General features: G+C 51.9%; 5 protein-coding genes and 2 non-coding genes across 7 annotated transcripts; 3 read left to right on the forward strand and 4 right to left on the reverse strand.

The window, feature by feature from the left end:
* Positions 1-184: 184 nt before the first annotated feature.
* Positions 185-1,648, reverse strand: BDP55DRAFT_732683 (uncharacterized protein; the record flags this gene model as incomplete). Its single annotated transcript, XM_060579977.1, has 1 exon — positions 185-1,648. The coding sequence occupies one exon, from the start codon at positions 1,646-1,648 to the stop codon at positions 185-187; it is 1,464 nt and encodes a 487-aa protein (XP_060424905.1).
* Positions 1,649-5,228: 3,580 nt separating this feature from the next.
* On the reverse strand, positions 5,229-5,302 carry BDP55DRAFT_t295. Its single transcript has one exon. It is a non-coding gene; the product is annotated as a tRNA-Asn (tRNA).
* Positions 5,303-6,121: 819 nt separating this feature from the next.
* Positions 6,122-6,809, forward strand: BDP55DRAFT_732684 (phosphatidylethanolamine-binding protein; the record flags this gene model as incomplete). Its single annotated transcript, XM_060579978.1, has 2 exons — positions 6,122-6,519; positions 6,617-6,809. 2 exons carry the CDS (start codon positions 6,122-6,124, stop codon positions 6,807-6,809), a joined length of 591 nt encoding a protein of 196 aa, XP_060424906.1.
* A 1,238-nt stretch (positions 6,810-8,047) lies between these two features.
* Positions 8,048-9,907, forward strand: BDP55DRAFT_677435 (DNA glycosylase). The gene has a single exon (XM_060575898.1). It carries the CDS (start codon positions 8,077-8,079, stop codon positions 9,460-9,462), a length of 1,386 nt encoding a protein of 461 aa, XP_060424907.1. The 5' UTR covers positions 8,048-8,076; the 3' UTR covers positions 9,463-9,907.
* Positions 9,908-10,293: 386 nt separating this feature from the next.
* BDP55DRAFT_754431 (uncharacterized protein) lies at positions 10,294-12,006 on the reverse strand (the record flags this gene model as incomplete). Its single annotated transcript, XM_060580717.1, has 2 exons — positions 10,294-10,555; positions 10,625-12,006. 2 exons carry the CDS (start codon positions 12,004-12,006, stop codon positions 10,294-10,296), a joined length of 1,644 nt encoding a protein of 547 aa, XP_060424908.1.
* Positions 12,007-13,288: 1,282 nt separating this feature from the next.
* Positions 13,289-13,382, reverse strand: BDP55DRAFT_t294. The gene has a single exon. It is a non-coding gene; the product is annotated as a tRNA-Pro (tRNA).
* A 7,118-nt stretch (positions 13,383-20,500) lies between these two features.
* On the forward strand, positions 20,501-21,802 carry BDP55DRAFT_707179 (pectate lyase E). Its single transcript, XM_060578069.1, has one exon. It carries the CDS (start codon positions 20,678-20,680, stop codon positions 21,440-21,442), a length of 765 nt encoding a protein of 254 aa, XP_060424909.1. The 5' UTR covers positions 20,501-20,677; the 3' UTR covers positions 21,443-21,802.
* Positions 21,803-21,838: the final 36 nt, after the last annotated feature.

Genomic DNA, 21,838 nt, shown 5'->3' on the forward strand with positions numbered 1-21,838 from the left:
CATTATCTGAACTTGATGCACATAAACTCAACCACATTATTATTTCGCGCCCTAATCACGCGAGGCTTCGCGATATCTTCCTGCTTCGAACTTCCGAAGATTTCTCAATGCTCAAATCAAGTTGGTAGTCGGCTTCTCCAGCTATTATCACGAACGTATCTCATCAACCCGACCTCAGCGATCTTCAGTGACCGTGGTTCCCACGAGAGTTCCTCGACTGCCTAGAGCGCTTCGAGTCTGCAGATGCAACCGAGTGGTATGAGTGAATGGAATCTTGGCAGCCTTTGCCACAGTGCCCCGCGTCCAGCTTTTCGTGATTCTTCCTGTGGTTGATCTCATCCTGCCTGGTGTTGTGCTCTCCCCTTGACGCCCTCGAAGATCTCTGCACTCCATAGTCGTGGCCGTTGTTATGATGGTCATAGCCGTTGCCATTTGTATGGTAGTTGTTGCCGTGATAATCGTTGCCATTCGTATGGTAATTTTTCCCATGATAATCGTTGCCGTTGGTATGATAGTTGTTGCCATGATAATCGTTGTGATGGACATCATTGTAGTTAGTGGGATGATGATCCTTGGGGTAATAGGTGTTGGTTCTGAGGGTCCTATCGTCATAATGGCCGTTGTTATGATTATTATAGCCATTGCCAGTCGTGTGGTAATCCTTGGGGTGCCAGTTGTTGTACTTGTCATCCTGATGGTTGTAGTTGTGGTAATCCTTCTCCCGAGCGAGCCTCGAATCCTTGGATGCCACAGAGCGGTACGAGTTCAGAGAAGCCTCGCAGTGAGTACCGCAGTTGTGGTTGTCCTGCTTGACGAGGTTGTCTCTGTACTTCCAGTCATCCGCGGGCGTGTTGTGTTCGCCCCTCGAAGCCCGGGAAGATCTTTGGACGCCGTAGTTATCATGGTGGTCAAAGTTGTTGGCATGGTAATCTGTGCTCCGGTCGTAGTATGGCCTGTGTTCTCTGGACACCCTGGAGCGGTACGAATTAATGGAGCGATAGCAGTCCTTGCCGCAATTGTTGGCGTTGAGCTTGGCTAGGTTGTCTCTGTACTTCCAGTCGTCCTCAGGTGTAATGCCTCTGGCATCCACAATGTGGTAGTCTGGGTCGATTCCGGCGGCCGCAGCTTCGCTTCTTGCTTGAATATGAGGCTCATCTCTGGCGTGGATTTCGGGCTCCAGATCGAAGTTGTCTAGAGCAGCTTCATCTCTGGCCTTGATTGAAGGCTTGTCATTGAGCTGGATCTCGGGTTCCAAATCATAGTTGTCAAGTGCGGCCTCGTCCCTGGCTTTGATCCGAGGCTCTTCTCTGGCTTCAACTTCTGGCTCGAGATTGACCTTGTCGAGAGCGGTCTCGTCTCTAGCTTGTAGACGAGGGGCATCTCCCGGTTGGGTCTCTGGCTCCAGGTCCCAGGCATCAATCGCGGCTTCGTCTCTGGTCTGAATCTCTGGCTCTCTCTCCCAGTCAGAGACATCGACGATGCTCTCACCGCGTGCTTCAATGTTGGGCTCCCCTTCGACAGCTTCAGCAGCAGGGTCAGCCCTGAAGACATGAACTGGGGGATGAATAAGACTGGGAAGTACCGCGACAGGTACCGCGGTTACGCTGGCCGTGAGTACGGCCAAGGCGATGGTGGTGAGGAAACGCATGTTGCAAGTTTTGTGAGAAAGAATGGTCAGGTATAACTTGATCGCTAGTATAGGTAAAGGGTTATATGTGATGAAGATGGATAGCTGAGAGGCTCTTAATTGACCATCCAAGGCTCAATCAGATTGGCTTGTGATAAGAAGCACACTGTGGGATAATAGAAGATACAGCCTGGCCTTTATACTTGTTAATGTTGGACTCTTGGTGAGCCTCAGTTGCTTGAACCACGCCGAGAGGAAATACGAATAAGACTCCTCGAGCCGACTTCTGCATCTCGGCATCAAAATCTCATGATCACTTTCTTTCTCCGTCGGCCTCCTTCGGGATATGAGAAGAACCGCTTAGAAAAGGTAGCGTAATGGTTGAGTCAACTTTTGAGGTTGTTGGCGCCGAGTTTGAAACTAAACTAACATGGTGGATTCGTCTTTTGAGTTTTTCGAATGGCGGTATCATGAGTACAGTAGTGCCGCCTATGAAAATCCAAGGACTGTCGGGTACCGGGATGAGAATCTGGTTGAGCCCAGGTCTAGATGTGGCCTAGAGTTAAGGGGCAATCCAGGGACCAACTTGGTTATCTCTAGAAAGCAAGCTTCGGGTCGACGCAAGCGTCGTGTGTAATTAAGGCCGGTCTGCATGCTGCGCATAATGGCAACAAGCTTACTTGATAGTGCATCGGAGGTCAGGATCCAACTTCCCCCTCTTATCTGTAGTTGAGTTGAAGTCAAACAAAGCCGTTTTTGCGAAGAAGCTGGTCCGGTTGAGGAGATATTTACGCGGGCAAGGGAGCGTAGTGCGAAGCTTAGAACATGCCATTCGGATAGCTTCGTGATTGGCACAATTCTTCTAATCTCCTAGACCTAGCTCAAAAAATTCATGTCCGGCATGGACTAAACACTATTTCACGATCCAGCGTGGAGAACTTTTACCAACCTTTCAACCGGAGTTGGGAATATGTTGACTATCATTGATTCATGCGCGTAGATCAGTCACCAATCTTTCGATTCGGTTTGACAAACTTGCAAAATTTTACAGCATGCAAAGACGAGCTTAAAGAAGATTCACTTGTAAGCTGTAGAAAAAGCCGCACCGGCAAACGTAAACGCGTCCGTCTCCACCAGCTCATCTAAGTGATCCGAAGTACGCTGTTTCATATCGCATGTCGTTCGTCAATGACATTTCCATGTTGTTGAGTTGACATTTCTGAGCCAGGGTTCCAGGATGACGGAACCTCTGCAGATCATTGTCCCGGCACGGCGAAAGCTTCCTACACGTGGGTGTGGGTGGGCGCTCACGCATGTGCATGGTAGCCTCAACAGGCTCAACTGTATGTTGGTGGCCGCAGTCTGCAGAGCTTCGGTGTCCGAGGAAGTAGACTACAGAAATTCTGCCCCGAGCCGTGCGGACACCTGGACAAAAATTACGGTCCGAAGCTTCCCAGTAAGATAGCCCCTAGAATTTGGGAGATCGTGCTCGTTCCTTTGGTCAGCCAGTAGACGGTTTGATGTCCCAGCTGGAAGCGCAAGGCCGTGCGATGAGAACCTAATCTGCCCAACCAAGCTTCTCCAGGATGACAGCTCCAAATCAAAGTAGCCCATCCAGGGCATCAAGACGGATAGTGTCGATCATAACTGACATTCCCGAACTCACAGACACTAGAATGGGATGTCCAGGCCCGAGGATCCTCCACAAAGTGCGAGTGTTGACTGGGCGTAACAGGCCTGAGGGAGCTCGGAGCGCCTGATTGTTCTTCGGACGGTCTCGCCATCAACAGAGCTACCCCGCGTTGCCCCTCTTTCCCAAGCCAGAAGAATCCTAAAGAAGGTTCCGCCGACGACGATAACGACGAAGGGCCGCGCGGGATGCCGGTGGGAGTTGCCACGGTCGACGAGATGGAGATTCCGCCTCGGCGTCGCTTTCATGGTCCCGTTGGATAGGCACGTCGAGCAGCATATGATCGTTGATGGCGGAGTCGGGGACAGAGTTTGGAAGCGATATAGTTACCGTCATGAATTCCGACTCGAGGGCACCAAAGGCACAAGGTCCATGTAGGTAGTCAAGAGCGCATGCTTCCAATCACGGGGGCTCGGAAATTAAAATCGGGTTGACTGCTGAGGGGCAGCATGTACCTAGATCGAACCTTGATTCAACGGTGTGCTGTGGACATGGGGAGCTCAGAGACGCGTGGACGATTGTCGGTCCTTACTCATGGTGAAGGTTGAGGTCGGAGAACCTGACTTGACTGTGAATCTGTGATGCGAGCGACCGAGATGCCGGCCCCACGGCGGGCAAGCGTGGGAAGTGGGATACAGTTGCACTGCAAACGTCTCCCAATAATGAAAAACTGTTATGCCGTGAACCGCCTTCCCGGGTCCTGACAACCTCTACTTCCAAGCCATCGACGCCAAGATGAGCATTCATAGCGCCAAGATGATGCTCTTAACGCCAAGTTGCTTGGCCAAAGCAGCTGCGCAGGCTTGAAGGACTACAAATGCTCAGCTCTTGCCCCTAGAAGCCATATTCTTCTTCGCCATGAAATTTCTCATACACCACTACGTCTAGCGTGGCCTGGGAAGCGGGCTCACTCTACAGCAACAAGCTTCTACGACCTTACTCAGCGCAAAGAAATATCATCTCAACATCAGGCGCAAGCAGCCTTGAATTGCCAGCCGGCCCCCCGAACTTTGTCCATTCTCGACCAAAGCTAATCATATCGCACTTAGCAAGTTCTGGCCTGTTCCTCGGTTTTAGGAGCATCATTATGTCAACTCGACTGACATCCAAGGCGCTAGTTGGCGGGCGCTCGAAGAAAGCCTCTCCGAGCATCCCATCCTCGGACGGGAAGTAAATGCGAGTATTCGCGAGATGCATTCTAGCATTGTTAAGTACTTCGGCCTGGAGCGGAACACTCGGAACGATTACCTTGTTTTCGTCTCATATGTTCCAACCATGGTCCAAAGAACTCGCTCAAGCTGTCATGGGGCCAAAGCGATTACGCAGCTCGACTGGCCGACCCCTCATGATCGTCTATGCCTTGGGCAATGCACCTCGGATTCTGCTCCGGCTCGGGCTTGCTCAATCGATCACATATATCTATGATGAGTAACAGCCAATTTGCGCATGCAGCGTATCATCAGTCTGACTACAGCTCGGTTAGTTATAGTTCCAAGTTCGGCGCGCAAGATATCTTTTCTACGGCGGTCTCTGGAACTTTCCGTAGAAGCTGCCAGGAACAAGTTTAAAGCCTTCCAAAAACAGGTTTCCGCGCAACTCTTTCTTAAGTGAGGCTGCTTGCTTTACTTGAATGGACGCTTGATATCACACTTAGGACGTAGTAAATCGGATATTTCTATAAGAAGCATCGAGGTACAGTGCCGCGCAGTTTAAAAAGAGAAAGCGGAAATTTATAGCCCCGATGGAGGGCAGAGCCGGCCTGTGGTTGTAGTCTACTGGCTTGATGCAAAAGAGACTTTGCTTGGAATTTCAAATTCCCAGAGACAATCCTGAGGAGGAAAAAGGAAATAAGAAAGACGTGATTAATAAAAGATGATCATCTCAAGGCAGGGCGGGATTTAACCGCTATAACTCCCCGAGGTGGGCTCGAACCACCAACCTCCAGATTAACAGTCTGACGCGCTAGCCAATTGTGCCATCGGGGATTTGAGATGTGATTGGTTGAGAGTTCTGGAGCCCACAGGAGCTCAAGACGGAAGCGGGCTACCCCGCAGCGCAGTTCAGATATCGCGCGAGATCACGAGATCGCGAAAAGGAGAAAAAAAAAAACCGAACGAGAGAGAGAGAGAAAGAAAGAGAGAAACGCAACTTGACCCTTCAGATTAGGTGCAAATGCCCTAGATCCTCAAATTATCTCATGAGAAGTTGCCGGATTCTATCTGACAGCAAGTAGCAAACTCCGCACATCTAAAGATATGAATTGAGCTTGGCTGGAATGAAGTGACAGGCTTTTCTATTGAACTGGAGGTTGTCAAGCAAACCCAATCTTCTCATGGGCCGACCATAGAGCGAGCAAAAGGCTGAAACGCTTTGATCATGTTATCACCCGTAATGATCTTTCTCTAAGACTCGTTCCTGAGATGAACCTCACCAGTTCAACCATTTTCTCGTTATAAGGTAAGCGATGCAACTATCTAACCTTCAGCGTAGCAGAGTTGTCTTTAGTAAGTCCTCTTTTTCTCATCCGTAGATCAGACTCAATCTAACAAGGAGAACCTCTACATCTGCCAAGACCCTTCGTGCAGCTACGCCACCAATTTTCCACCACTGGCATCGATGCCCCTCATCCCACGCTCAACCCCGCGTAGGTCATCGCACATCATGTCCTCGGGTGAACGTCGCCCGCAAGCGATCATTCAAAATACCCTTCAAGAATGCGATATCATCCTTCTCGGCTGGCAAGCTGACCTTCAATTATCCCTCTGGCTCTCTCATCCATCGCTTCTTTTCCTCCACACATCAACATGTCACTCTCCGACCACGCACAAAAGCTCACCAGCACGCTCGAGCAAGCCAAGCTCGTCCCGGGCTCGGCGGCGGCGCTGATACCAGAGAGCTTCCAACCGACGACTAAGCTGGAGGTCTCGTTCGCGGACAAGGCTCTGGATGTGGGCAACTTTTTCCGCGCAGGCGAGTGCAAGCTCGCGCCCAGCATCTCGTTTGCGGCTGAGGAGGGAGCCGAATCGGGTGCCTCGTACACGCTCTTCCTGACGGACCCGGACGCACCCACCCCGGACAACCCGCAGTTTGCGTTCTGGCGCCATTGGGTTCTCCCCGGGCTTCAGCCGCTTAGCGGAGGCGCGATTGTCGCGCAGACGAAGCCGGCGTTGACCGAGTTTCTCGGACCCGGACCCAAGGATGAGTGAGTTGAGCCTCCATCTGCGGGACTTGCCCAGCCACGATCTCAATGGCTTGAGCAACCGACTGAAGAATATCTCCTGACTCTGTCTTCTCTCTAGCTCGAAGCCGCACAGGTATCTCTTCCTGCTCTACCGGGAACCTCAGGGACTGGATCTGAAGAAGGAGGATGTCGGCGGAGAGGAGTTCGTGCAGAGGCGCTCATGGAAGCCTGCTGAGTTTGCCGAGAAGCATGGCCTGAAGCTCGTTGGAGTAAACTGGATGACCTGCGCCGGCGATGGCTGGACGGAGTGAGGCACGATGGTCGGTTCGTCTGGCAGATGCAGCTCGGGAGTCCAATACCAAGGCGTCACGAGCCATTGAAGAATGTCCGCGAGACAGTACTATTCTTCAAGCTTTTTAGACCGATGGCTCACATGATCAACTTCTCGAGGGGTCGTCCTAAGTCCTCGCTGATGGTACAGGGAGTGACGGTGGAGATTGCATGGGCGGCGAGATTCGACGGCATCGTCATTGCAAATCATCGTGTCGCTGGTCCTGTAGTCTAGCAGATTATGACGCTGGATTCTGATCACAACATGATTGTGTCCTTTCGTAAGCAAGACCAAAATCGAATATAAATATAACCTGAATCCTGAATTCCTCGCCGTCACATCTCCTTTTTCTACTCGTGCTGGGTCTGAAGTCGGATCTTTATGAAGCTGTAGAGGTTAAAAGGAATCGAATTGGCCATTGCTTGCAAGCCTTAGAGTATGCACGTCCGTTGCGTGCATGCTTGGGCGTCTTAGTGGTCTGTGCCAAGGGGCTTCAGGGCCTGGGGTCCGCTGCGATCTGAATCTCAGTGAGTGCGTCCCTGAATCGGCGCTAACTATTTGGTGTTTACCAGCCAAATGTGTGAACTGAAATGAGGTTTGAACCACTTTACTCCCAGACGCGTCTTCCCGTCGCGTCTTTAACCATCACCATGATCCAACGTCACCTAGTCCGTCGGCAAAGCTCACTTGCAGCAGCCAAGAAGATTTTGGCGCAAGCCGACAGCGAGCCAGATGTCGAAATCAAGAAGCCGGCGTCTAGATCACGCTCGGTAGCAACCAGAAAGTCTGCACCTGTATCACCACCAGCATCAAAAGACGCGTCGGAGGAAGACTTCAACCCAACTGTTCAAGACGACGACGGCGACGATGTGAAGGACATCACCGAGCCACCGCCAAAGCGGCGCAAGATCGAGAAGAATCCCAAGGCCCGAAAAGCAGATGCTGCGAAACTCCATGCGCGACTCTTTGGTCCACCACAGCAGCAGCCGGCAACACAAAATGCCTGCTGCTCGCCTGCGGCATCAAGGACGCACGCGACCTCCTACCACCGACCTCTCCTCCTAGACGGCCAAACAGGCCGGCGCGAGCGCGACGCTCTCCTCACCTGGTTTGACTCCATCAGCACAACCCGCGGCATGCCCTGGCGCAAACCGTGGATCGACCCTGCAAAAACCTCGCCAAACGACGCCGCCGACCTCCGCAGCGCCCTCGAAAAGCGCGCCTACGAAGTTTGGATCAGCGAAATCATGCTTCAGCAGACCCGCGTCGCCGTGGTCATCGACTACTGGAACAGGTGGATGGCCCGTTGGCCCACGATCCAGGACCTCGCGGCCGCCGAACCTGAAGACGTGCTTAGCGCCTGGCGTGGGCTTGGCTACTACAGCCGCGCCACGAGGATCCACGAGGCGGCGAAGCTGGTCGTCGCGGACCCGGCTTGGCGCGGTCTGATGCCGTCCGACACGGCCGAGCTCGAGGCAAAAGTCCCCGGCGTGGGGCGGTACACGGCCGGTGCTGTCGCTGCTATTGTGTTTGGCGAGGCGGCGCCCATGGTTGATGGTAATGTGCTTCGCGTGTTGAGCCGGCAGCTGGGGTTGTATGGGAACGCGAAGACGGATAAGGCTGTCATTGATCTCCTCTGGGCAGCCGCAGATGCGCTTGTCAAGGCCGTTGCAAAGGACGGACCCAACGAGGATGATGCAGAGCTTGCTGAGAAAGCGCCGCTCAGCGACCGTCCTGGACGATGGGGCCAGGCGTTGATGGAACTTGGGAGCACCGTCTGCACGCCGAAGCCGAACTGCGGCGAGTGTCCCGTCACCTCCACATGCCGCGTGTACGCAGAGGGTCTGCAAATAGCAGCCAAGAAGTCGAGGAAGGCGGTTGAAAAGGTTGAGGATATCGAGGACCTCTGTTCGGTGTGCGAGCCATTCGAAGAAGCCGCTATAGACGAGACCACGCTCTCAGAAGAAGATTCTGAAGCTGATACGCTCAAGCGGAAGCCGGCAAAGGGGGCTAAGAAAGGCGCCAAGACGCAACCGGGGCCAAAGCAGGCGACATTATCCGCCTTCTTCACCTCAAAAACAGCAAAGAAGAAGGAAGAAGAGGAGACAGAGCAGTTCAAGGCAGCCCAGGTTGATGCTAGAACGCTAGAGGTCGTTGCAGAACACGCTCGAAAGTTCCCACTCAAGGTGGTCAAGAAGGCAGTCAGAGAGGAAGAAGCCCTCGTCTGCGCGATCCGGCGCGGCGATGATGGCCGTTTCCTGATACACCGACGCCCGGAGAAGGGACTCCTTGCCGGGCTGTGGGAGTTGCCCAGCCACACACTGCCGTCCGCCGGCGGCTACACTGCGACGTCCCGGAAGAAGGACGCTCAGGGGTACGTCTCGGGACTTATCGCCACTGGGGACAAGAAGAAGCCGAGGCTGAGACATTCCGGGGAGTTGGGTAGCGTGCCGTGGCTGTTTTCTCATCTGAGGCTAACGATGCATGTGCACCTCTTCGAGGTAGACGGATCTGAAGACCTCGTCTCGTCGCATGTGAGGCATCGTTGGGCTACGGCTGAGGAGGTCGATGAAGAGTCTATGGGAACCGGGATGCGCAAGTCCTGGGCTTTGGTGAGGGAGAGATTTGAGTAGTCCCCTCATAGCATGTATGATTGACGTATCTCTCGAGTATGGCTTCAAGGCGGAGTTAACCGTTCGGAGAAGAACCACCGAACCTGGTTGGAAGGGTATGACAGCGAGTTGAAAATACCAAGTCAATCAGAGATACTGGGAGACCAATGATGATCACACGGATGAAGAAGGGGTGCTTAATATACCTAGGTATTCTTTCGTCAGTGTTCATGATGTATTGTCCTCTCCAATCAAACCGGCACAAGAGTGAAGGGTTGGCCCTCTGATGTGGATAATGAGAGCATCCAATATACCTGCCAATGAGACTAGAATAGATACATTCCATTTTTCTGAACAAGCTTTGTTCACGAAAGGTACGTAACGACAAGTCCCCGACTTGTAGCTTGGTTGTACTTGTATAACCAGGGCAAATGGCAGAAAGGTTCAGCCCGTAACATCACACATGGTCACGAAGTCAACCCACAATAACTATCTCAAGTGTTTATGATTGACCCCTCTCCTTACACACCATCTCTCATCTCTATGATCGTGTTGACGAATACGGCAGGGAAGGAACGTCAAGACCTGGGCCAGGCGACCTCTTGGCTGCCTGCCAATTCTCTGCCACTTGCATAGCATTTGTTATAACTCATCTGTAAATGTTACTATGGTCTTGGGTGGTTATTCTCGATGCCATTCCGCCGTTCTCGACGAGTGCGAGCGTACTGGTGCCGTGGCATGTGAAACGATGTGATGGCAAATATAGATATATAGATATACTTCTGCATGGACACCTCACAATGACCTTGCCATTCCTGAGCTTAAGAAACTTCTCAACAGCCTCATGTTAGCTCATAAGTGGGCGACGTCCCCAAGCGATGCTGACTGGTGAAATCCTGGGAACCCTGTAGATACTTGCTCGTCAACAAACTGCAGGTACGGCCGCAACCCGCCAAAGAAAAAGTTGGTGTTGGTCTTCTTCCCGGGAATGTTCTGGCTCAAAATCCAACTCGGCGTCTTGGCGAATAGAGACCCCTTAAGCATGCCGTTGCACAGCTCTACCCAGTCTGACTCCGCTTGCGCCTTTGCCTCCATGATCATCGGCTTCCGTGGACTTGGGTTCGCTTCTTTGCCCGAGCTACTTCCTTCCTCGTCTTCTATTGACGAAATTTCTACTAGCGACCCCTCGGCATGCTGTATAATCGACATGATGAAGTTGACCTCACACTCCACGATGGGAGGGAAATTAGCAAAAGGGCTCTGCGGTCCAGAGATGAGAAACATGTTGGGGAATCCAGCGCAGGCAACCGCGCCAAAGGTCGTAGATCCGCCACCCCAGTGATCTTTCAACGTTCCGTTTCGACCCGCGATGCGGATTCTCGTGTAACTGCCGTCAACTGCCTCGAATCCCGTGGCAAAGATGAGCACATCGACCTCGAGGACGGTTCCGTCTGCCAGCTCGACGCCTTGAGGGATCAGACGACTGATGCCATTGGCCTGGAGATCCACTACGTCGACGTTATCGCGGTTGAAGATTTGGTAGTATCCAAAGTCGCATAGTGGACGTCGGGCATACGCCTCACGGGGCTTCAAGATTTGCGCCTTACAAGGGTCCTTGACAATACCATCGATTTTGCCACGTATGAAGTCGCAGGCCGCCTCGTTGGCTTCTCCGTCGGTGACGATATCGCCAAAGGCGCTGAACATGAAGCGGAACCCGTTGCCCTGGGACCATACCTCCTCAAAGGCCTGTTTCCTTTCTTCAGGCGTGGCGTCCGTTGCCTTACGAGTTACTTCTGGGACGCCGAATCCCATCCTCGAGGACCAGACGTTGTCCCAGATCTTGTCGTAGTCTGCGTTGATCTTTTCGCGATAGTTGGGGTCGACTGGACCCTGGCCGCTGGGCACCGAGTATTGCGCCCGTCGTTGGAACAGGGTGAGTTGGCCCACGATGGGCGCGATTGCCGTCATGACCTGGACGCCGGTCGAACCGCTGCCGATGATGCCGACTTTCTTTCCCTTCAGCTCGATGCTGGCATCCCACCTTGCTGTGTGACAAGTGATGCCCTGGTAGTCTTTCAAGCCAGGAATGTCTGGATAGTTCGCCTTGGAAAGCACACCAAGCGAGTTGACGAGGTATCGAGCATGATATACGGTCCTCTCGCAGCTGCTCCCAATAGAGGAGCACCCGATCCGCCAGCGACGTATACTGTCGTCCCACGTTGCCGACTTCATCTGACAGTTGAAGACCATGAACTTCCGCAAATCATGCTTCTCCACAACATGTTGGAGATATTTCAGGATCTCCGGCTGGTAGACGTAGTGTTGCGACCAGGGGTACGTTTGCAGGTCGTCCTTGTCCCAAGAGTAACGATACAGGTAGCTCTCTGTATCGCTCATGGCGCCGGGATATCTGTTCCAGTACCACGTGCCTCCGACGTCACTAGCCATTTCGACGGTTCGGACTTTCATATGCGGTTGCATGCGGGATAGACGATACGTTGCGTAGATACCGCCGAATCCCGCCCCCACGACGAGGGCGTCGACCTCGATAGGCTGGACCATTGTGTCGACTCAGGTGCGTGGAATATTGTTGTCAGAGTCTCGCGTCACATACAATTACAATGATGATGCATATGGCACAGTGGAGTGTTTGGATAGAGGGCCGAGTCTCGTCGTCTGAAGTAGGGAGAGCGGGGTTTACGACTACGATGGAAGATGTCATCCGCAGGCCAAGAAGCCTCCGGGTGAACTCATAAGATTGTGCTCGAAAGGTAGGATGAATGTAACCGCGACGCCATCGAAAAGGCAGAGCCGCCCAGTGAGCATTCATCTGAACTTCAGGTGGAAGATTCACTCATGCATTTCGACACTGCTAGCGAATCGGATTCCGTTTGAGGACTGATATGCGGAGGACGGCCCGAACCACTCTCCACATTGAGTGCGCCGAGCAAGACATTGACACATCGACGTACCGGTCACTGAAGCATTCGGTATCTCGTGTTTGACAGCCAAGTCACCGGTGCATCATTGGGTTTCCCAGTTGAGCCGCGTACAGCGGGCGGGGTAAAAGCATAATACCACGGTGTGCCCCGATGTATGAAAGATTGCACGTTTTCTCATGACCAATGGTAATTTTGTAGGAAATATCCAGCAAGAAGTCTGTTATCTACTGAGCAAAGTGTCTTTATTTCTCCCGGATGCGCATGTCAAATTCTTGACTTGATTAATGCTATGTTGCCACTGGTCGAGTTTGTTGCCGATTGATGATTCTTCCATCGACATGACTGCAAACCTAGTCAACTTTGATGTTACCTGCCTTGGGTGTGCATTCATTTCGATTCCCAATAGGTAGCCTCTTCAATTTCCAATGCCTCCCAATCTGCGACTTATCGCTCATTGGTATTCCCAAACGCTGGCTTCGCATGGTTAGCCAGGCTGGTGTTCGGGCGTAGAAGGTTTGGGCTCTCAATGTAAACTACAAGTTGGCCGTGGCCATTATAGCCTGGCTTTTCAAGGTCCAACTGTTCATCACCTCTGGTTATTGTGTATAACTTCTGCACATTGCGATAAGAGGAGGTCAATGATCATCAAGCACCATGGCATTCCAGTCATTGAATCTTACTTGTACTTTGCAGCTTGCATTCATTTACTTGACGTTTGAACTCTCTGAGCCAACTTTTCTTTAGCGAGCCTTTATCTTAGGGACAGAAGTGTGTACGATTAGTGTCAATTTACTGTCAGAGTCTTCAGAGGTGAGTGTTAGGAACACGAAGTCTATCTAGGAGAGGAAAGTTGCAAAAAGATGACCCTCAAAGTCATGATGACAAGATTAACAAAAGGATTGGGCCCTAACCAGGATTCGAACCTGGGACCTCTCCCAGATGGTTGTATCCGAAAATGCACCCTAAGGGAGAATCATACCGCTAGACCATCAGGGCGAATAAGGGTTGAGTGGAGAACTCTATGGATTGCGGACACCGGAAGGGAGTCTATGATGATTTCACGATGTGTGGGGTGGAGTTTTGACATGGGTGATGACGGTAGACAGAAAGTGGGACATGGGGGGCTGACCACACTGAGTCACCGAGGCTGAGTCTTACCGGTGAAGATTGAGTAACAACAATTAGTTGAACGTAAGGAACCAGCGGGGCTAGCAGTTTGACGGGATTGTAGACCTTTGCTCCTCCTGTAGCTTGTGTGGAAAAAATTCATTTGGGGGAAATGTCATCAGATTCGAACCTCGGTGTTCTTTGGAAAAAGAATTCAACAGCGCGGTAAGCCACTCAACATGAGTCAACTGCCGTCAACCGTCACTTGCTAAGTAGTCTCTTAGAGAGTCGCCTCGCGAGGCCATGCGGCTACTTGAATTTGGTTGGGGCGTGAATATCATTCACCACAACAACTTTTCAATTCTCTCCCTCGGAAAGACCTTGAGCAAGCTGAGCTTCCATACTCGCAAGTAGCCTTCAAGTCTCTTGACCAGAGACAGACCTCCTTGTCCGCTGAGAACCTCACCTTGGCTGGATTCACAATTAATTGAATCCAATTGAGACCAAGAGAGGATGTTGCATGCTGCCAATGCAATCGACATTTGATTAATAAAGTAACAAGTCGGGCCGTAAACTTGAACCTGTTTCGCATGAATGACGATGCTCGGTCGATTTGAGAGTTTTTCCAGAGTGGAAGTACTTCGTAGTTTAATTGTGACAGTCGCTATCTTTGATGAACTTATGAAGTCCCAGAATTGTCAAGAAAGCGCGCGACATTACATCTGACAGCTTTATGATTAGACTCATCCACGTGTTGTCTAGAAAATAACGTCTTGGGTCATCCCTTGCAGATGCCACATCGTGACTCATCGCGACTTTTCGTAGCTTGGGTATCCTGGCAGATAGCAAAGGAAAAGCCTCAAATGAAGTGGAATTCAGTTTCGTCATAGTTGATTGTGGTTGCAATATCTGTGTTCATGCTTAATTAACCTCACCGTCTCCTATATTCGTACCGAAACGTGTAACGAGTACCACGTGAGGATTTACTCCTGAGACCGTGGTGAGCTGGGGTTGAGCGACGCAAAGAGTCATAGTCTTTGCTCAACTTCGAAATCCCAACTTTGTAATATTCCACACGTTCAACTGCGGTGGTCTGCACATCGATAAACAGTACGTGTTTAAACGATCTAAAAGAAAAACAACTACCAAATGCCGCATTTCAAGATACCAAATGTCACAGGACGTGCCAGTAGCTTTTTCCTCTTCAGTACGCATAGATGTGATTACTCAACGAACCATAATGCCATCCGTTAATGATGGGGGCGGAAACGAGTTTTCCACGTTGCGGCTTGCCGCACGGCTTCGTAGACTGAACTCAAATCTTGTTTCTGCTATTGCGACCGAGCGTCGATAGGAACATGGGAGCTTCAAACTCAATATTGGGCCAAGACAAGTTCTTTATCTCAGAAGTTCCTTCTATCACGAATTAATCAAGGCCACCTGATAGAAGGAAACATCCAACGTGCCATTTCGGAAATTTGCAGTCATCCAAATGAGAAATTCAACAGGTCTTGGTGAATAAGCAAGAACATGACACGAGAGTCTCTTCACTCTTCATCCGTGAAATTTCACTCAGTTAGCACCAGAGCGCAGTTTCGGGATCGCCAAAGTCGCTCGACATGAGTTGAGTCAACTTGGATGTTTGTTCCTGAGAATGACACCGTTGCACCGCAGTCAATCAAACCTGGCTCAGTATCTCCTTTGTAATCCTTCAAATTTGATGCTTATGATTTTCCGCCAATTGCCAGCAATTCCAGATTAAAAGCGCCAATTTAATACAAACTCTATGTGCGAGGCCCGAGAGGTTCGAGTAGTCACATCAGACTTAGCCTTCGACTTCTTCAAATGTACACGTGAGGGTAATTACAGACTCGACACATTTGGAACACGAGAACTACTTGTCAGTACGTATCCCTGCCTAAAGTCCAACGGCCTTTAAAAATGCGGTGAAGAGGATTTTGGCCAGGCGGTGACGAGCGTTTGCAATGTCATGCTACCGCTATTTCCCTGTCGGGTTCGCTTGGCGTGACCTAGAGTCTAGACATACCGAATAATGACAAGGCCAACGGGAAACTACCGAACGTTCCAGCGTTCACGGCTCTGAGCTGCTCCAGCCCCCAGGGGAACAGTCTGCGGACAAATATCGAAAGTCCAGAGGACGTTCGGCCATTACTTCGGTTCATCTAGACCGAGTGGAGGTCGCCACGCCGGTACTTTAGAGAGCTCTCCTGTTTCCAGCCTTGGAATGGATATTAGGGGGAGGGGCAAAGCATATGCAGCTTGAAATTCCCCTTGCAGCGGCACTGGTCCGGCGGTGGCCTGTCTGATGGAGCAGGCAATGCTCTACTAACGGGCGGCTTCCTCCGGCTACAAGCACCACAGCGCCCGCCGTTGAACAGGGTTGTGGAGATGTCTGTTTTATGAGTGGACGCTGCCTGGGCTCGTGGAGAGGTCGGAGACCAAACAGAGGGCGGAGGCTTGGAGTAATGGTCGCTTGGGATACCTTGGCGAAGCTTCAAGTATGACTATCAGAGGCGGGCTGATAGACCGCAACTTCTGTAACATCTTGTCCACAATAGCGCCTGAGCCCACGATGGCTGTGCAGCAAAATGGGTAAACTTGATGGATGATGGATCACTGGACCAACCATCAGCGAGATGCAAGGAAAGCGTACCCGTCTACCGACTCTCCGCCCGATTTCTCGCCATCATCTTTACAAACCGCTTCTGTGTGCGGATAGGAGTTTTTTGTTTGACAAAGAGAAGCCCAAGGTAGCAAAGATTGCGCTGGGGCTTTCTGTGTATTTGCATAGTAATACGGGCCTTGGCAAGGGTTCTGGTCTCGGCGCCATGGGTATGATGTGTCCAGGGCCATGAAGCAAGCAAATTGAGGATCGCGGACGCAATCGATCTCCGAAGGGCCAGATCAAGTTGTAATCATCACCGAAGCTTGAGCTGTGTTAAGCCTATCCCCGCAGCAGGTACTGTGGAAATCTAAGAAGAGGTGGCGTAGAAACTCATCTCATGCAATCCGGATGACCCGAGTCAGCGTCCCGGATGTTTTGTGCATTCTTCGCAGTCACAGGTTCGTCTTCAAATCACTATGCTCTTGGGCTTGGACAAGTCTAAACATGAGATGGAAAGTTGTGACTTTAGGTAAGCGGGGATGGAATCAATGATTGTCCCAAACTGGACTTGAGAGGGGAAAGGTGTAATTGGCCCGCAAAGTACGAGCTCAGCCCTTGGAAGTTCTCCCATGGGTAAATCGCCACAGATCCGTCCGAACACAGTGATCGCCCTGACGGCATCCCACTCATCCAGGAAGGGTGCGTTCTTTGCAGGTTGTATCTGCGGATGTGACTCTGTGCCTGAGGGTCAGGCGTAATGTTGTAATCGTGACATCCCAGCCCACATGCGGCAAGGCAATCTGTACGATGCGTGATCATGGGTGTAAGCAAGAGATAGCACAAGTTGACCTATAGTCAACAGACCCCTGTCTTAAGATCTTGCAGCTCATGAGAGGTGGTTGGGTGAGGTAGCAGTCCAGTGCGTAAAGGCGCTTGCTGCTGCTTCACAATGAAGATCAGGGGCCAACCTAGGTCGTTCACCTGAAAAGAGAGAATACAGATAGATTGCGAACAAGATACAACCTCCGCACATTAGGTATACGAGGAAAGGCAAAGAGTGCAATATCCGAGGAAACTGGCTCGTCTGTCTGGCGCGGCTGGTAAGAGTCTCCAACATAGAGCTCTGTGTTTTACATCCAAAGTGGGGTCTCTGACACGGGAGTGCAGAGCATGAAGCAAGAGAAAGAAGCCGGAGAAAAGTGCCACTCACACATGGTTGATCTCAATATGGCCCTGACATCCAGGTTAGCCCTTCCAGACTCTCGTGGGCAGTCAACCTCAATGTCGAAAATCTTGCGAGCCTTGATGGGCAATGTTGAATGCTGTCAGGCTGTAAGCGAAAGAGCCCAGGGGTCTCTGTAGGTCCAGCCTGGCTTTGGTACTTTAGCAGTTCCTATCCATTGCTTATTGTCCCGTAACCCCCTTTGGGGCGCAATCTCGGGGTGGGCTTCTCACACAAGGTCATCATCCACCCATGGCCCCGGGCCCCCTCAGCTAACAATTCTGGCCAGACTGTGACCGGGCGACTCCGACCCCCAAAAGCGGAGCGAGCGGCGAGTCGGGGGCCTTTTATGACCGATTGTGGTTCCTGGGGAGGCCTCCCGGAGCAGTCCGTACGGAAGCCGATGAATCTCTAAACTCGGCCGTCAGTATGAGCATCGCCGAAACGCAAAAGAGTACGTCAAGAAACGCCCAAAAACTCAAAAAAAACCACAGAGTTTTGGCTGGTTTCTCAAGCAAAACAAAGCTCTTTGCGATTGAGTTGTCTCGATTGGACCGGGAACCTCGGCCAGCGCAGCCCAAAAGTGTGCCGATCTATGGGTGCCAGAATGTCTTGGCACACTATATTGAAAAGTCTTGGCAACTCCTTTCTAGAATTTTCTTGGCACACATCACAGCCCATCACGTTTCTGGAGTGAGTGCCGTGGGCACGCACACAACATCCAACAGAACTTGAATCGTTTTCGCATTGGTGGAATTAGGTCCATGACTAGAACGACCGAACCTCACCAGGTGACGCCCCCTTGCCAGTCTGCCGGGCTCATCTGGTATGCCCCCCCTCGTGGGTCAATATTTAGTGTTAAGGTGACAATTTTGAGAGCATCCGATCTCCGCTCCCATCTTCGCCTAGGCCACGGGTTATCCGCCTTCCCAGGTAGTTCGGCAAACAAGCGAATTTTCACACGCTCACACCGCCAGTGCACAAAAACCGGTATCCGTTGTTTAACTATGTCTCGATGCAACGGGAATCGGAGCCTCGTCCGACAGGGCAGGCCCAAAAGCGATGGCAACGGTGACATTAAGAGCCTCTTTTGGCCTTTTTCGGATCCCGATGGTGCTGTTTCCGGCCTGCACAGTCGCATCCCACCCGCAATTCCAGACACAGGCGCGTTGGTGATATATTGTAGAACTGGAGATCATTTGACTCTATCGCGATTGTCGCATTATGTCTGGCGGGGTCTGTCTCGGGTTGTTTGCAATTTAGACATGTCGCAAAAGACCACCAAACTGATTCAGCACCTTTCAACTTTGATCCACCAGTGACGGCACTGGGATCTTGAACTTTGACAGTGGCATGTCGAATCTGGTTCAGATGAGCGCTGTCTCAGCGGCAACGTGCTTCTGCCGCCCCTTGTTGCTAGCGCATAGCCTGCATTGCGCTGGTCCAGCTTTTCGCTCTTCTTCGGCTCCAGCGATACCCCGGAAAGCTGATTAAGGTCAATAAGCTTGAACAGGGATGGCGACATGTGTCCATGGGGGCAGATTTTGCGGTCAAGGGGGGACTTGGGCTGCGCCGTGCACTGACGATATGCTGCCAGCAGCTGGGGGGAGATTCGAAAGAGATAATATCAGGCTTGCCACGGCTTAAAAGTGCCATCCTTGGTTAGCCGGGACCCTCAGTGTGCGGCAGAGAAAATCAGAGTTCGCGGGATCACGCTCCACCCCAAAACACGTCAGGCAGATTCCCCTAAACCTTCGAGAGGTTATTCGAAAAAGGGCTCAACCATGGCTGCAAGGAGCCAAGAACTCACAGACAACTACCGTAGTACCGATGTTTTGGGTATCAACTCTCGCTAGAATTCAAGAGGAAGCAGCTAGAACAGCAAGGACACTACCGCCGTCCATTGCCACTTTTTTGAGTCTCTCTCCTCCGACGCCAGTCCGTGAGGCCGGGAATTACTCAGGACCGCGGTAACGGGTCTTATCTAAATAGACGTTGGTTCCATCTCGAAAAGGCCCCAGTTCATCTCCCTTCGATATACAACCGAAACCAGGGTGCCGGCCAATGGGAGCTCTTCCCGCGCGCTAGCGACGGAAACATTGCGGATTCTGGCCGACAGTCTGCTTTTTGCGTCTTTCTGCTCACGGCATAAGCTCCGAGAGCGAGACACACTTTCTGCCAGCAGAGTGCTGCCCAGCACTGCAGAAATCCCCCAAACCTCTGACTTACTATCCGTAGTTTTCCCAAAGAGGACTCTCTACTGTGGATCTCAACTCCATCTTTTTGTACATGGTCTAATCTTCCAACTTACATACTAACCCTGTGACAGCCCCTGACTTGTTTCATGGTTAACCAGGAAGACAGCGCCACATTTTAGACAAATACGAAATGCGAGCCTACTCTGGATAAGCGTAAGTACCGGGTTTGCAGGGCAAAGAAAAGAGAGTGAGGTTCCAACTTGCTCATGTTCCCCATCTCCATGCCACATACAGCACCGTCATGGGTTAACCCCTGAGCCCATAGCCGTGGGCAAATTGTCGACGGGAATGCCTCCATGTCATCGTGTGTACCTCCTCGGACACTGGGCAGTCTTTCTGCCCCCTCGAACATTGAAACAGCTCGTCGCTGCACTGATGATTGCGGCTCGCCGAAGCGCCCGAGCCACTTTCTGATATCGGGGTGGATCATATGGACAGGGAAGGAAGGCTCTGCCCGAAATGAATCGACTGTTCCCTCGCTAACTCCCGGTCCTTGTCGATTCAGGCAGAGGCGAGGAGGAGGAGGAAGGGGGCCATGTCTCTTCTATCCCGTAAGCTTAGTCGGGGTGAGCTCGTCCAGGAACCAGGACACAGACTAGCCACTCGCCAACAATCCCTTGAGCTCCATCGTGGGCCAGACTGCGGGCTGTGAACTTTTGGACGTCCTCGTCTCAGTTCACCCCCAGCCCTGGACAAAAGCTTGTGTATCCGTGTCACTGTGAGCTGTTCGACCTGCCAAGGTCCCACTATCTAAGGTCTTGGCAGCGTGAATGAGATGCAGGATCAGGATGACTCCTGCGGGAAGGGGAAAGTATGTTGTTGAGTAGCCTGGAGGAGAGCAGAATTTCCCAGAATCTGCCCAACATCGAAAGATATAAGAAGGTTGCAAGCTCCCGTCCATCGAACTTTCCTTCTCTCTCTTATTCCTCATCACTTTCATCAGCATCTTCCGCTACAGTCTCTCTTTACCAATCCAACTACTCACATTCTTTAGCCCTGGTGGTTATTCATTCGTTGTCAACACTTCCAAACTACTTCCAACTCTACGTGTTTTCTTAAACCAACCACCACATTCAAAATGAAGTTCTCCGCTGTCCTCGCTGCCCTCTCGGCCTCTGCCGTCATCGCCGCCCCCGGTGCCGAGTCCTCCCCCAACAACTTCGGTGCCATCGAGAAGCGCGCCTCCTTCCCCATCCCCGCCTCCAAGGGAACCGTCACCTACAAGGCCGCTCAGTCCGTCAAGGGAACCTTCGATGGTGGCATGAAGACCTACGGCCGTGGCGTCAAGTGCACTGGCCAGGCTGAGGGTGGCGACAAGGACGCCGTCTTCCTCCTCGAGAACGGTGCCACCCTCAAGAACGCCATCATCGGTGCCGACCAGATCGAGGGTGTCCACTGCAAGGGCTCCTGCACCATCAACAACGTCTGGTGGACCGCCGTCTGCGAGGACGCTCTCTCCCTCAAGGGTGACGGCAACGCCTCCATCATTGGCGGTGGTGCCCGCGGCGCCGAGGACAAGGTCATCCAGCACAACGGTCTCGGCACCGTCACCATTGACGGATTCACCGTCGTCGACTTCGGCAAGCTCTACCGCTCCTGCGGTAACTGCAAGACCATGGGCAAGCGCACCGTCGTTGTTAAGAACGTCAAGGCCTACAACGGCAAGATGCTCACCGGCATCAACTCCAACAAGGGTGATACCTCCACCATCACCGGCACTTGCGCCACCTCCGTCAAGGAGATTTGCACCGAGTTCCAGGGCACCACCCCCGGCAACGAGCCCAAGAAGATTGGCAGTGGCCCGTCCAGCGCCTGCAAGTACTCCACCCTCAAGGCCTGCTAAATGGCTCGCTCCTGAGCTGTTTGGTATTCTTGAGTTCCGGTCTTGGTCGCCAACGCAGCTTGCTGTGACGGCGACGGTGCTGCTCTTGCCGCACTCAGTCTCCGAGAGACTGCGAGTGAACTTTGTTTTTGGTTAAAGAACTTAGGAGGGAAGAAACCACCCACATTTTTCTTTTCTGTGGTGTGTAAGCTGATGCGCATCACTTGGCCCCTTGGCCATTCACTGTATATATGGACATGGGGAGCATGTACCTACAATATAATCCTCATGACTTGACTCAACTACTTTCCCTTCTTCATCGTGAATTCCTTAGGCCTTGGTGACTAGTGTAGACTCAACCTCGATGAATTCGCTGATCTCCTATAAGCTTACCTGTTTGTATGTTAACTTGCGACC

The sequence above is a fragment of the Colletotrichum godetiae genome (assembly GCF_030913485.1).
Source record: "Colletotrichum godetiae strain CBS 193.32 chromosome Unknown BDP55scaffold_52, whole genome shotgun sequence".
In the NCBI taxonomy this organism is placed as follows: Eukaryota; Fungi; Ascomycota; class Sordariomycetes; order Glomerellales; family Glomerellaceae; genus Colletotrichum; species Colletotrichum godetiae.

Bases quoted from the DNA above. Each gene is read 5' to 3' on its own strand.
- BDP55DRAFT_677435 (XM_060575898.1), top strand. From the start codon at position 8,077: ATGCTTCAGCAGACCCGCGTCGCCGTGGTCATCGACTACTGGAACAGG.
- BDP55DRAFT_707179 (XM_060578069.1), top strand. From the start codon at position 20,678: ATGAAGTTCTCCGCTGTCCTCGCTGCCCTCTCGGCCTCTGCCGTCATC.